The following is a 12,220-nucleotide window of genomic DNA, read 5'->3' as shown; positions in this document are numbered from 1 at the left end:
CGAGCACGCCCAGTACTACACGGGGACGATCGGGGACTCCCTGGCACACCACAACAGCGCTCGATAGACACAAAAACGCGAGAACGGCCTGTTTCTGGGCCAACTTCGACCCATCTATGAGAAGTATCTTATGTATGTAGAAGCACAAATCAATGTTCCTGCAAATAATTAATTCCGCTGCAAGGCGGGCTCTGAACTGATCCCCCAGTCACCAATTTTTGAGCTGTCGACGCCCCCTTGATCTCACCAAATTGTGAAGCATCTGATTCTGAGCATTTATTTTATTGGGGGTATCAAATTAACCGCACCGCGCTATGTAGTCTTCAGTGCTGGTAGGCCCGATGAGAAGAGACACATTTAAATTTTTGTAGCCTTGTGAAACAGAACAAGCGACGTCGTGTGGAGAAGGTAAGAGCGGCCAGGATGATACTGAAAGTCTGTACATAAACATCCACGAGCACAACTTCAAGTCAACTTGCCAGACCTTGCCAGACTGCCAGTCCAAAGAGCTACTGGCTACTGGCTCTACTGGCCCCGCTAATCATCGAGTTTTATTCCTCCGGAGTCTGCTTCATGAAAATCAATGCGCTCCCGACGGCGCCGACATATAAATCATGACTTACAGAATACCTCCCGTACCACGTGGAGAATTGGCCACTCACTATCTGCAACAGGTTTCGAGCTAATGATCGTCATCTTTGTATTTTCACTTTGCAACTTCATTGGACCTTGCTTGTCCGTGAAGTAGGGGAGAATCTGACAAAATAAATATTTACATCCACAGTACAAACTCTGCAATCCATCACGAAGAAGATCTTCAGGCCCCTGGGAGCCTGACTCTGTGCCCCCGCCTTGGACCCTTGTCAGCCCTTGTGCAGCTTGTTTTCGTGTGTATACTTCTGACTGATTCAACTCTGCTCATACCTGATGATGCCCTGGAACTTGGATGTTATACTGGTCAGTCTACCCCGTTGACGTACATAAATACAATGTACGTGAGTTGTTCACGCACAATTCTGGGTTACAACTAGGAAGTTGCAACTTTCTTCCAGCGCGCCAAGCGACAATCTGCGATTCTGCACGAGAAATCACTCCACATATGCGCAATCAGCTCTGATAGGGGGTTTTCAAACCACAATGAACTTCAATCCGGTTACTTAATTATCCACTTCGATAGAGTCTAGAGGTGAAAATCAGCCGGGTGACACCCCAGTGCATTTCCGCTCCGCGACACCCGTGCTGAAGGTCCATACGAGCTTCTGGGAGCTCTCAAGTTTCATTTAAGTTGAGTTACTTCGTGACCAGGCTTTTGGATCGACATGATAGGCGGTCTCTGTGAATTTCAACTTACAACACATTCATCCCCTATCTCCAGCTTGTCCTCCTTCTCTTTAATTTAAGAGAGATTTCAAGTCGTTTTCTAATGAAGTTTCTTCTGGAATTCCTATACCTTTTAAATATCTTCTTTTCGACTTACAGTCTTGGCCAAGGTCAAACCTACGCTCCCCAGAATGCAGACTGCCCAGCTACTTCTTTAATACGCACAGCAGGTACCGTTGCATCTGGAAACCAAGCTTTGGGAGCGAAAGAGTCGTTATATATAGAAGAGCGGCGGAAAAAGGCAGTGCCGGAGGCTTACCGGGAATACTGGAGAAACGTGGAATCCTCTGTGCGGCGTAACCGAGCTCGTCTTCCGGAATATGTCAAGAGTATTCTCCTCGGCCCATCCGATCACCTCCCGAGAGTCTCTGGCGCACTTTCCGGTGGCGGCTTACGTGCAAGCTTTGTTGGAGCGGGTATTCTGAACGCGCTGGATGGTAGAAACCAGACCTCTGCGAGCAGAGGCACTGGCGGTCTCCTCCAGGCTATGGATTACCTAACCGGTCTAAGCGGCGGGGCTTGCTTGGTGATGGTGTGCGGATTCTGTCTTCCTTTCCTGTTTCGCTCATGTGGTGCTCCGGCGGAATCGCCCGCCATTCGAGCGGCACAGCGACATGTTTTGAGCTGAAAAGTCTTATGCCTGGCGTCTTCTTGCCACTTACTCCAGTCAATGTCACAAGCCAACTTTCCTGGCATTTATGACCTTACCCTAGGCTCCATCACTGATGAAACTGAAGGCTGGCTGGCTGACATGGATTTTGTGGCTGTAAGTCCCATGATGCAAACATGATGATGATGGTTTTATCTCAGTATTGTGATCCTCAATTACTAACCGAAAAACTCGGGGGTCAAATCAGCCCGCAGGCTTAAACAGGATTTTGGAAAATCCCATTTTCTTAGACACCAAGTGGTGGTCGACTTTAGGCTTTCAAGTGAGCCAAAAAGCGCTTGCAGGATTTGACGTCACGTTAGGCGATATCTACTCCCGTATTCTGGCATATCACTTTGTTAGTGGAACGACCAGAGACAATTTCTTTGACCCTCAAGCCGAACACGGACTTGAGCAAAGCCTTTCTGATTTAGCAACGCAGTAAGTCGGTGTCTTACGCAGTCGAACTGAAACATAAATGCCAACAGCTCGTTCATCCTTGCAGAGAATCAATAAGGAGCTACTCTCAGCCTTTCCCTATCATTACATCAGTTGCGGAGTCGCCTGGGCAGGGTCCAATAGTCCAGAGAGGGGATGCGGTACCGCTCAGCAACAATCAGTACGAATTCAACATGTACGAATCCGGCTCTTGGGACCCTAACCTGGCCAGTTTCATCGACACAGCCTACCTAGGAAGCTCGCTCGAAAACGGACAACCGTCTAAAGCAAAAGGATGCGTAAACCAATTTGATAACCTAGGCTTTCTAGTAGCTGCTTCTTCCAATATCTTTCGAAAATACGATGCGTTTGCAACTCTTTTCCAGCCTAAATCCTATCGTCCGTTCCTACCGGCACTGAAGGGAGTGCTTTCATTAATTCCGAATCCATTTTATGGTTAGTGATTCTAGATTACGTGCGCTGGTGAATTATCCGTGCCGTTTGCTTCGATTGACTTTTTCGAACTACTCAGGTTTGGGTACAGCCGAATATCTGGATCGAAAAAGTAAAACTTTGAGCTTGATGGATGGCTCTTTTGGAGGTGGTATGCGGAAACCTTCTCTGCCTTTTTTCACGCTCACGAAGACTCATATTCTGGTTGAAACTGTTACCTGTGCATAAAAGAAAACATTCCGTTTGCTCCTCTGCTAGTTCCAGCTCGGGAAGTCGACGTCATAGTAGCCTTCGACGCTGTATGTGGCTCTGGCTTAACTCTCCAGAAGAATGACTGGTTGACTCGTTATGTATCTGAACCCTTGAAAACACGAAGAGCGACGATGCCAATGGATGGCCTGATGGAACGTCACTCAAGGTGACATCAGCTCGTTCAAAGTTATTCCCTAATGAGGCATACCCGTTTCCCCGTATTCCGGAAAAGCTATCCCAGATTAATATCACCCAGCCCACGATTTTTGGATGTGACGAACCTGAAGTTCCTCTAGTTATTTACATCCCCAACTCACCCCCGACGGACGGGTCAGCAACAGCGACTAACTTACCAACCGCTTCACTCGAAGTATGCCCCATGATCACCCAATCAATGATCCCTTTTTTCTGTGAAAAACTGATAATGTTGTACTTTCGCTCCATGGAACAGGTATCACAATACCGTGCCTTGTCTCTTATCGAAGGTGGCACAAAGCTTGCCACTCGTGGAATATCCAACGATCCTATTTGGTCCGGTTGTTTGGCCTGTGCCCTTGTTGATCGCAGTAGAGGAAGATTAGAAGTCCAGCGTCAGGGTCTCTGTTCTGATTGCTTTCAGCGTTATTGTTTCCATTCAGTGTGATAATTGAAAGAACTTCAAGGACTAAGAGCTTGTAATTAGATTAACATGTATAAAATCTAATTACAAGTGTTAGAACATTAATAGAAAAGGAGAGTTACCTAAGAGCGGAACAAGTGACCGCTGTCTACTTTTATAAGATGAAAATGAATTCCTTTATGGAATCAGACTGAAGATAGTCTTCCTGTTTGCTGGTAGCAAACTGTAGAGACGCACACTCCGCGTTAGCTCTTGCTGCGCAAGGATTAGGATAATCTCTTTGTCTTACTTGGATAGAGAGTTTGTCTCTTATTATCCGGCTCATTTAGCTTCGGCGAAACGGCGTAGGAGTTGCGCAACGGCGTCTGCTAGAGATCAACATAGTTACAACTCCTTCAGCCTTTTGTTTCTTTTAAACGTAGTGTTACACTCGCTAACTCACCTTTTTCCGTTTCTTCTCTTTGAGAAGATTTGATGGTTTGTTCGGTCTTTTCCTGTGCGTCCTTGACTACAGAAAGGAATAAAGCTTTTAGCTGAACATCTCTGCCACCTAGTGATTGAACTCGCTACTCACCTTCGGTGTTAGCTGAGATTCTCTCTGCTAAAGGTATCTGACCGGGATTCTCCATGTGTCGGTTTTTGCGGCTCGCGGATGCAGAAACTGTATTCATCATTTCGATGCAATCAGTATTGTCATTCTCCGCGGCACAGCTTTGGACTGCGGAATCTAGTTCGCTTAGCTTACCCGACACCCTCCTCAATTTATGAGGACGGTGTTGTTCACCTTGGCTAGTAATCTCACAATAATTGCCTACAAAATTCATTGAACAGATAGACCAAGCAAGAACCGGAAAGTATTTCAGCTTCCTGATGAGATTCCCAGATTCAATTCACGCTTATGGATGTTTGGAAGTTTTTTCCATGTTTCAATTGTGCTTTTCAAAATCAAAATCTTCTTTGAAAACAACAAACTTGATCCCAACTACGCATGCATATTCTTTTTAATTTGTGTGGGCTCAAGCCTTGCCAAAAGTCCATGACAACTTGTAAGAATAGTCGAAAAGCAGTTATATTTAACAATCAGAATTTGATTTATTATAGGAGTGTTAAGCGCAAACTTGTTGGAGATCTTAATTTTTTCATAGAAAATAATATTGTTCCAGGATTTCCAGTCAGAATGTTGAGTTTAAAAACCCATTGATGGCGTTTTGTTCTATATTTTTTGAGATATTTAATAATGCTAGTTGGCTTGAAAATACCAATTAAATGTTTCTACCACAGTTTGAGAAATTCAAGATTTTTGCCAACAATAACGGGTGAAGCAGTCTTGGCATAGACCTGTTCGATCCAGATTTTGTTTGGCACGAGCTCTGTCGGTAACAGCACATGACAAGCAAATCGGCCACAATGGATCTCGGTAGATGTTCTTTTTAATCAGATCTTGTGGAGGAAATCCTCTTAGAGAAGTGTCAATGGCCTGGTTCATCATTGCCCGAGTCTGGTTAGAGGGGTACTGTTGAAGGCAAAATGAATTTGTTTAAATCCAGAAAGATGTGTAACAGTTGAAAAAGATCAGTTATAGCTTGATTGCAGCATGTGAAGAAATATCCTTAACTGATAGTTGGACAGTCGAGGTGTTGGTGAGTCCGGTCGATTGATCGATTGGAGGTGAATTGGCGACCCAGATGACTAGTGGCACGTCTATTGGCTCGTCGCAGCCAAAAAACGTAGGACGGCGGACCAGGCCTTCGGTGGTATAAGTTGAGACGTTTGAAGGAACTTGTGGGAATTTATAGGCGTTTGGAAGTTGGGCTACTCGCGCAGCAGTTCGGATGATTGAACTCCCATTGGCGTAATTTTCAGAGTCGCTGGTCTATAAAGTATAAAAGAATCCATCGATGCCCGCGTATGTTTGTTCAGATAACCTATCCTGGTAATAATTGAGCTGAAGCAGATGTTACTTTACCCCATCAATAGCAAAAATGACCTCAACCCCTCGAGCGCCAACTAATAACGGTGCATACGGCGTGACTTCTGCCAAATTTTGATGGCAAGCAGGGATAAGCATACTTTCAACTGACCCCAAAAGGTTCTGATTGAAACAATCACTCGCCATTCCCAAAGCCACCGTCGACAAGCTCCAAATCTTCGTCAGTTCTTTGGAGGAAATCGTCAGTCCCTAAGCCCAAGAAAGGATTAGGAATTATGGCATTGATTGAGTGGGGGGTATACTTGCTCAGAGGAACAGTAAGATTAAAGAAGGCGCGAGCAAGGATTCTGTATGCAGGGAAGAGGTTGGAGGAGACTCCCATGAGGAAGCCCGCATTGTCAAAATCTAGAGCACATCTTTTGGGATCTATAGGCTTCCCGGAGTACATTCGTGTGCCTAAATGTTTTGTAGATACGAAGGCAGAGAGCACAGGGTCGTAACTGCCGAACTCATGTGGCGAAATTTCATATTGAGTCGACGTAGGTGGGCTTGGAAATTCTCCAGGGTTGATCTGACTCAGCGGGAGAGTGGTGATGATCGGGTATGGCTGGGAATAGTTCTTAAAGCTTGGACTGCCAGATCGTCCAAGGTGCACATCACATACCCGAAATGGCAATGAGTTCCGAATCCCGTGAAAAGAAAATGTTATACTCACTACTCAAGAAATCCGGAAAATGACTCGTTGAGACCTTGTGAAAAGTTTCCTTCGAAGAATTCAGGTGATGGTTTTTCTACGCCAGATAAAAAATGGTAGCTCAGAACCCGTCCCCACAAATCCACCTTTGAAAAACTCCACCCAGGTTGGTGTAGATAACGGGAACCCGGTCAGCATTCAACTCAACTTCAAATCTACTTTTTGACATTAAAAACCACTTACCAAACTAATCGGGAAGCCCGCAAGACCTTTCTCAATTACTTGGTCCAGTATTTTTGACCAATATTTTGTTCCCAACAAGAATTTTTTCAAGTGCTCTGCAAAGCATTTAGTTTTCAAACTTGCCGTTGGCTGAGTATAGACATTTGACTTACTTTCAGCAAGGGTAAAATCAATGAGGATACAATATTAGCAGCAAGGGGACGTACATCAAAAAGGCCGTATTGGGTGAACCAACCTGATCTCCGGCTTGAGCTACCCGTGCCGCCGAGTACGAGATCATAGAAGGGCGCCAGCTCAGACTCAGCCCACGAGACCACAAGCCAGGCGCTCCCACTGAGTCCAGTAATGTAATCTGCAGTTTGCAAAAGACCTCCGATCCCAGTGCCAACGGAACTGACATTTCTCCCATCCAACGTGTTCAGGATGCCGGCCGCGAAGATTGCCCCTACAAGAAGACACTCAAAGAATGTTATTGATAAGGGATCCAGAATACAGAAAAAAAAAACATGCGTATTTTACCTCGATAAGCACCTCCACCGACTGCTATAGAAAGTCTTGGCAATTCTGCTTCGTTTCTTGAAGAAAGTATCCGAGTAACATAGCTGGGAAGGACTAATGTCTCATCTTGGCTTGAAGCGATGAAAGCGTTCAGGTTATCCAAGTATTTTTGATACGCATCGGGCAAAACGTTGGTTCTCCTTCCCTCTTGGTATACACTTTCGCCAATTCCTATCGATTCCCGTCCTTGTCGTATCCCAAAATCCGTCGGACACTCCACCTTGGTCGGCGCGTAAGTTAGTTTGCCTGAGGAAGGCCTGGTGACTTCGAGCCATAAGAATATCAGAGCTGTAAGATGTTTAAATAAGCTCATTGTTTAATCTAAAATCGATGATCTTAACCCAGATTTTCTTCAGAGCCGCAAGATGTCCGGGTATACTAATTTTTAATGGCTTTTCTAATCCCCCACGGCCCATGACTGCAGCCTTCCACAAGTCCGCCGGCTTATGCCAGGGGCGAACCAACCACCAACCAGCCCCTCGCCGTTTTCTGTAGATTTTTTGACCCCCTCAGAGCCGACAATGATCTGCAGAGGCTTGACCGCCCAGGGGAGACTACACTACTACGAATTTTTTCATCAGATCCCGCTGATTTCACGGCAGGAATTGTACTACGACCGAAGTTCCTCAGAATTCGGATCCGACGACAGGAGCAACCCAGCGCCGTTGCTACAGTTCCTTTTTTAACCCCCATTTCTTAAAAATTCACTGCCGGTAAATTTCGAGGACGGAGAATGACCCCAACCGGTGGGCGCCGCCAGGGTCCAATACCTTACATAGTCTGTCGACTACAGACTCACAGAGACCGTCCGAGTCCGATCGGGCGGGGGGGGGGGGGGGGGGGCTATAGTGTATGTACGTAGGGAGCTCGAAACCTTCTAGGCCCGTGAAAAACTATCAAACTGGCCTTGCTTGAAGTTGTTCCAAAGAGTCCTTTTTTTTGGGTCAGTCACAGTAGTTGTAGCTGTTGTAGCATAATATGTACATATGTAGGTCTCACATCACACAGGAGCAAAGGAGCCGCAGCATAATCCAACCAAGGTACAGTACAATTTAATCCCAGCTACGTATTTAGAACTTCCAGTTGGATAAACCGGAGAGAGGAAAGGGGGTCTCTTGTGTTTTTTTCTTACAAATGTTTTTTTTACATGGGAACAAGGGTATATGTACTTACAACAAAGTGCGATGGCACCACAATTGGAAGAAAAATTCTACTTCTAATGCATTTATTTCTTGAGGACATAAGAGTCTGTTCTTTTTACTTTTGTAAGATATCTGCGGAAGGAGAAAATTTGAAAATCAAAGGCTATGGATGATGATTTGTTTGTAATCGCTGCCGCACTCACTGAAGAAAATCTCGAAAGGTGCTATTGCGTTTTTGATATTTCAACAGTTTCCGGATGCTGGTTTGGGTGATTCAGGGGTTGCCAAGTCAACATTTTTTGTAACAAACTGCTTGCCGGACAAACATGTAACTCTGATATCGGCTGTTGTCCCCAAGCCTTTACCATCCTTTGGTTGATCTAGATGCTCGTAAACATATTGATTTAGATTTCCATAAATCCGAATTTATCAATCAGTTTTTCACTCCAATATTATAAGCTGGGCTGTCCACGCCAATGAGAGAAAATAAGCCCTCAGGATAAATACAATCGGGAGAAAACTCACAATAATTTGAGTTTGATTGTAGCTCTAGAGGGGTGAACGAGCCTCCTCCTGTTGATACTTCTAAGGCTTTCAAGGGCGTATTGGCACCTTGGACTTGAATCGAATTCCAATATTTGCTCACTCCAGTCTTATTCATGAAAAGGATTGGCTTTGAGAATCCACAAGGAATAAATTTCCTGTTTGCGTTTTTTATTTTTTGCCAGTTTCACAGAAGCAAAAAAAGGGAAATGAAATCAGATTTTCCTTGTTGGGATTGATGCAAGTAATCCATGCACATATCCAAGCTTGAAATACCAAACGACGATTCAGAAAAACGGCAAAAAACCCACTGACCATTGAATTTGAATGATTCCTGGCTGTTGGTTGCGGCTAACTTTATTCCATATATCTACGTCTAGGTCAAGTCCATTTGGTTTACACTTTTGTGTGATGATCATATTGTTTTTGGTTTGATCAGAATACAGAGTCAATTGAAATATGTCAGGACTGCTTTTTCCACGTTAGAAAGCCCGGGACAAGCTAGTAAACCCAAGATGGAGAAAATGCAGAAAGACACTGGAATCATCTGAAATCTAATGGACTCACGGAACCGGAAGCGCATTGGTCGTTGACTATACCTTTGAATGTACCACCAGGCCCCTTAATTTCAAGACAAGCGCCACAGGCTTGAGCCGAATTCCATCGATTTGCGGCAATTGCCACGGGGCCGTAATCCTTGGGGACAGGCCATTTTGTAAAAGCACAGCTGAGAATAATATGCACACAAATAGATTTTGACAGCGTGAGTTTTTCTGCTTGAAAATTGCAAGAGTATTTCTTATAAATGATTCTTGGTCACTCACTTGCCACCACCCCCACCGGTCGGCTAAAAGGATTCCAGTGCATTTGAATAATCAAACATGGAGGTTTTCTCTTCAATTTGCATGTAAATTTTCTACTAAATGAACCAGAATCGCTTACATGGTATGTGCCTTCGCCAGAATACGTTTCTGAAAGTGCTGGGACACCGCTGCTTTCCCTTGGCTTACAAGTTCTTTTTTTGAGCCTCGAATTAGAGCCTGAGGTCCTGGCATGGTGATGCGCGACGTTTGAGCCACTCGCAGTCGGGAGATTTATCAAGGTGAGTAAGCAGCAGAATAAAAGAAATGTCAGGGGCGTTCTAATGCTAAGTGCTTTATAAGCCATGACAGAGATCAATTTTTCAGAAAATCTACTAGGAGTAGAGAGGAAAGGTATGCTGTCAGCCTATGCTGAAAGAATTTCGGACAAGGCGAACAGAATGGCCCGCAAACTGTTATTCAAGCGCGAAAATGCAATGAATCGATGAGAATAACCTGGATGGAAGGCCCTCAAGGGACGGGGACGAAGCGTCAAGGATCTTTGTGGTGTCAACGGAGGATTGAGCGACAGGGGGAGGACTTGAAAGATCCTCAAGACCTTTCTTTCTGACGCAGCATCAAAGGAGAACAGAAAAAAGGGTTCAAGTACTCGTGCTAAACAACCTGTCGAGGCTTTCAGGCGTTTGAATGACATCATAAATTCAGGTCAGGTAGATGCGCTGGGCAATGTCTGGGCCAGTCTACCCAGCAACACCATTGGGCGACTTGGCACGTCAAGGGGTGGGCCTTCGAGACCATGAAGGGTCATGTAATCGGAACCATTCCTTCATTCCCTGTTTTTAAAGTGGTCACTGTCGACCTCGGATACCAACGCTGCCCGGGGCTATTGCATTTGGGCCCGGTCGCTTTGTGCCATCAGATCGACCGGCTGGAACTTCGGGACTTTAGTGATTCAAGCATTCCCCCGTGATTCAAGTACTCCTGCCAGATGTACCGCCAACGGTATTGATTTGAGTTTACGGCAACCCTACCAGCGAAAGGGTCGGCGGCATGCGACGAGCGTTTCACCAAGGCCTCCCTCCCTCCGGTACCCTGCGACTAGTGTTTCACCACTCAGGGTAACTAGGAGGGAGGGACATTTGTCAAAAAGTTGGCCTTCCCGTACCGTAAAGGCGGGCTGCTACTTTTCGGTACCTTGGTCGGCACTAGTAACTTCACTTTCCCACAGGGAATCGCATTGTAATGAGGCACTTGTGTTTTTGGCGAAAAATTGATAATACGAATTGGGTCGGGTGGCCGATGGGCGGCTCAAGTCCGAACGGGTTTGGACCGGGTTGGGACACACTTTTAGTGAAAACTAAGAATCTTGGCCCGGCGCGGCAGGCCGAAGCCTCTTTATTTCTCTACTATTTGTCGACTCGAGGAAAGGAAAACAGGCAAGCGCGACGTCGACCACTTGGTGATAGGTGGGTCAAACTCGATCCGTAAGCTTTGGGACACATTGTACATAATCATCGTTCGGCGCGAAGACTGAGCATCTGTGAAAGAATGACAAATCCAATCAAAAACAAATTGAATTTCCAAACTGATGGTCTGAGCAAGGAAACGAACCAGGTCTTTGTGTTTCTTTTGAACACCCAGCCATTCGAGGTGATCAGGTCTACTTTCGCCCCATTTACCGCGACCTTTCCAATCATCCTCTACACGTAAATTTTGTGGCCAGATTGGCGAAGCTAGAATCGATTGGTTTGGACGACGTGAAGCGGACACCTCGTTCTGCACAGAATCCAAAATTCCACGAATAATCTTAGTGCTAATCTTAGTCTTCGCTAGTTTTTTCGGTGGTATTGTTGATGATGATGATGAAGGTGGCAGTTTGATTTGATCGGCAGGAATTAGTTTGGATGGTATGGGTTGTTTAGTTTGAAAGACTGTGGGTATCATATGAGTCGGTCGATGTATTGTAGGGCCGAAGATGGGATGTGAGACCGGTCTGTGAGCGTGCAAAGGGGCGTGAAACCTCATGATGTACGCAACCGATATTTCGCTGATAAGTTATTCTGAATTTCCCAATCGTCCTCACCTCCGTCTGACCACAGCCCGAAGAAGCTCGATTTCCCAGCTGGTGAACGATGTATGCCGAGTCGTCGATTGAGAACCGCAGAATGGGGAGTGTATCGGACACCGACACAGCTCCATCTGTCAAGACTCAACAGACAGTGACATTCACGAGTTATGCATAAGTCGTTGATGCATATGACTTTGGTTCACCAAACGCAGGAATCAGTCTACATACTCCGGGCGCCATGTAGAACAATCTCTACCAATGTTACTACCCATTCTCCTATAGCTTGTGATTCACGGAAGGGTTTTCTTCCCGCCAAATCAGAAAGAAGGGACCAAAATTTCAACCGGGAAACCACACAGATATTTTGCAAACACTTATGTTTTCCAGTGCTTTCTTCATTGTCAAATAATTTTTTGGACCTATAAGTTTT

General features: G+C 45.4%; 4 protein-coding genes across 4 annotated transcripts; 1 reads left to right on the top strand and 3 right to left on the bottom strand.

Moving 5' to 3' along the window:
* Positions 1–1,423: 1,423 nt before the first annotated feature.
* PtA15_13A81 (uncharacterized protein) lies at positions 1,424–3,815 on the top strand (the record flags this gene model as incomplete). Its single annotated transcript, XM_053162761.1, has 8 exons — positions 1,424–1,912; positions 2,048–2,146; positions 2,238–2,470; positions 2,535–2,923; positions 3,000–3,071; positions 3,152–3,219; positions 3,297–3,542; positions 3,624–3,815. The coding sequence occupies 8 exons, from the start codon at positions 1,424–1,426 to the stop codon at positions 3,813–3,815; spliced, it is 1,788 nt and encodes a 595-aa protein (XP_053026237.1).
* Positions 3,816–5,082: 1,267 nt separating this feature from the next.
* PtA15_13A80 (uncharacterized protein) lies at positions 5,083–7,529 on the bottom strand (the record flags this gene model as incomplete). The annotated part of the gene is made up of 8 exons (XM_053162760.1): positions 5,083–5,304; positions 5,407–5,664; positions 5,758–5,825; positions 5,905–6,353; positions 6,437–6,561; positions 6,659–6,751; positions 6,865–7,103; positions 7,178–7,529. 8 exons carry the CDS (start codon positions 7,527–7,529, stop codon positions 5,083–5,085), a joined length of 1,806 nt encoding a protein of 601 aa, XP_053026236.1.
* Positions 7,530–8,601: 1,072 nt separating this feature from the next.
* On the bottom strand, positions 8,602–9,956 carry PtA15_13A79 (uncharacterized protein; the record flags this gene model as incomplete). Its single annotated transcript, XM_053162758.1, has 6 exons — positions 8,602–8,738; positions 8,884–9,059; positions 9,213–9,271; positions 9,469–9,628; positions 9,726–9,748; positions 9,912–9,956. The coding sequence occupies 6 exons, from the start codon at positions 9,954–9,956 to the stop codon at positions 8,602–8,604; spliced, it is 600 nt and encodes a 199-aa protein (XP_053026235.1).
* A 1,277-nt stretch (positions 9,957–11,233) lies between these two features.
* Positions 11,234–11,747, bottom strand: PtA15_13A78 (uncharacterized protein; the record flags this gene model as incomplete). The annotated part of the gene is made up of 2 exons (XM_053162757.1): positions 11,234–11,260; positions 11,334–11,747. The coding sequence occupies 2 exons, from the start codon at positions 11,745–11,747 to the stop codon at positions 11,234–11,236; spliced, it is 441 nt and encodes a 146-aa protein (XP_053026234.1).
* Between the last annotated feature and the right edge of the window lie 473 nt (positions 11,748–12,220).

The sequence above is a fragment of the Puccinia triticina genome, chromosome 13A (genome assembly GCF_026914185.1).
Source record: "Puccinia triticina chromosome 13A, complete sequence".
Taxonomy (NCBI): Eukaryota; Fungi; Basidiomycota; class Pucciniomycetes; order Pucciniales; family Pucciniaceae; genus Puccinia; species Puccinia triticina.
Note: the sequence above shows the minus strand (reverse complement) of the source record. Positions and strands in the feature narration are given on the sequence as shown.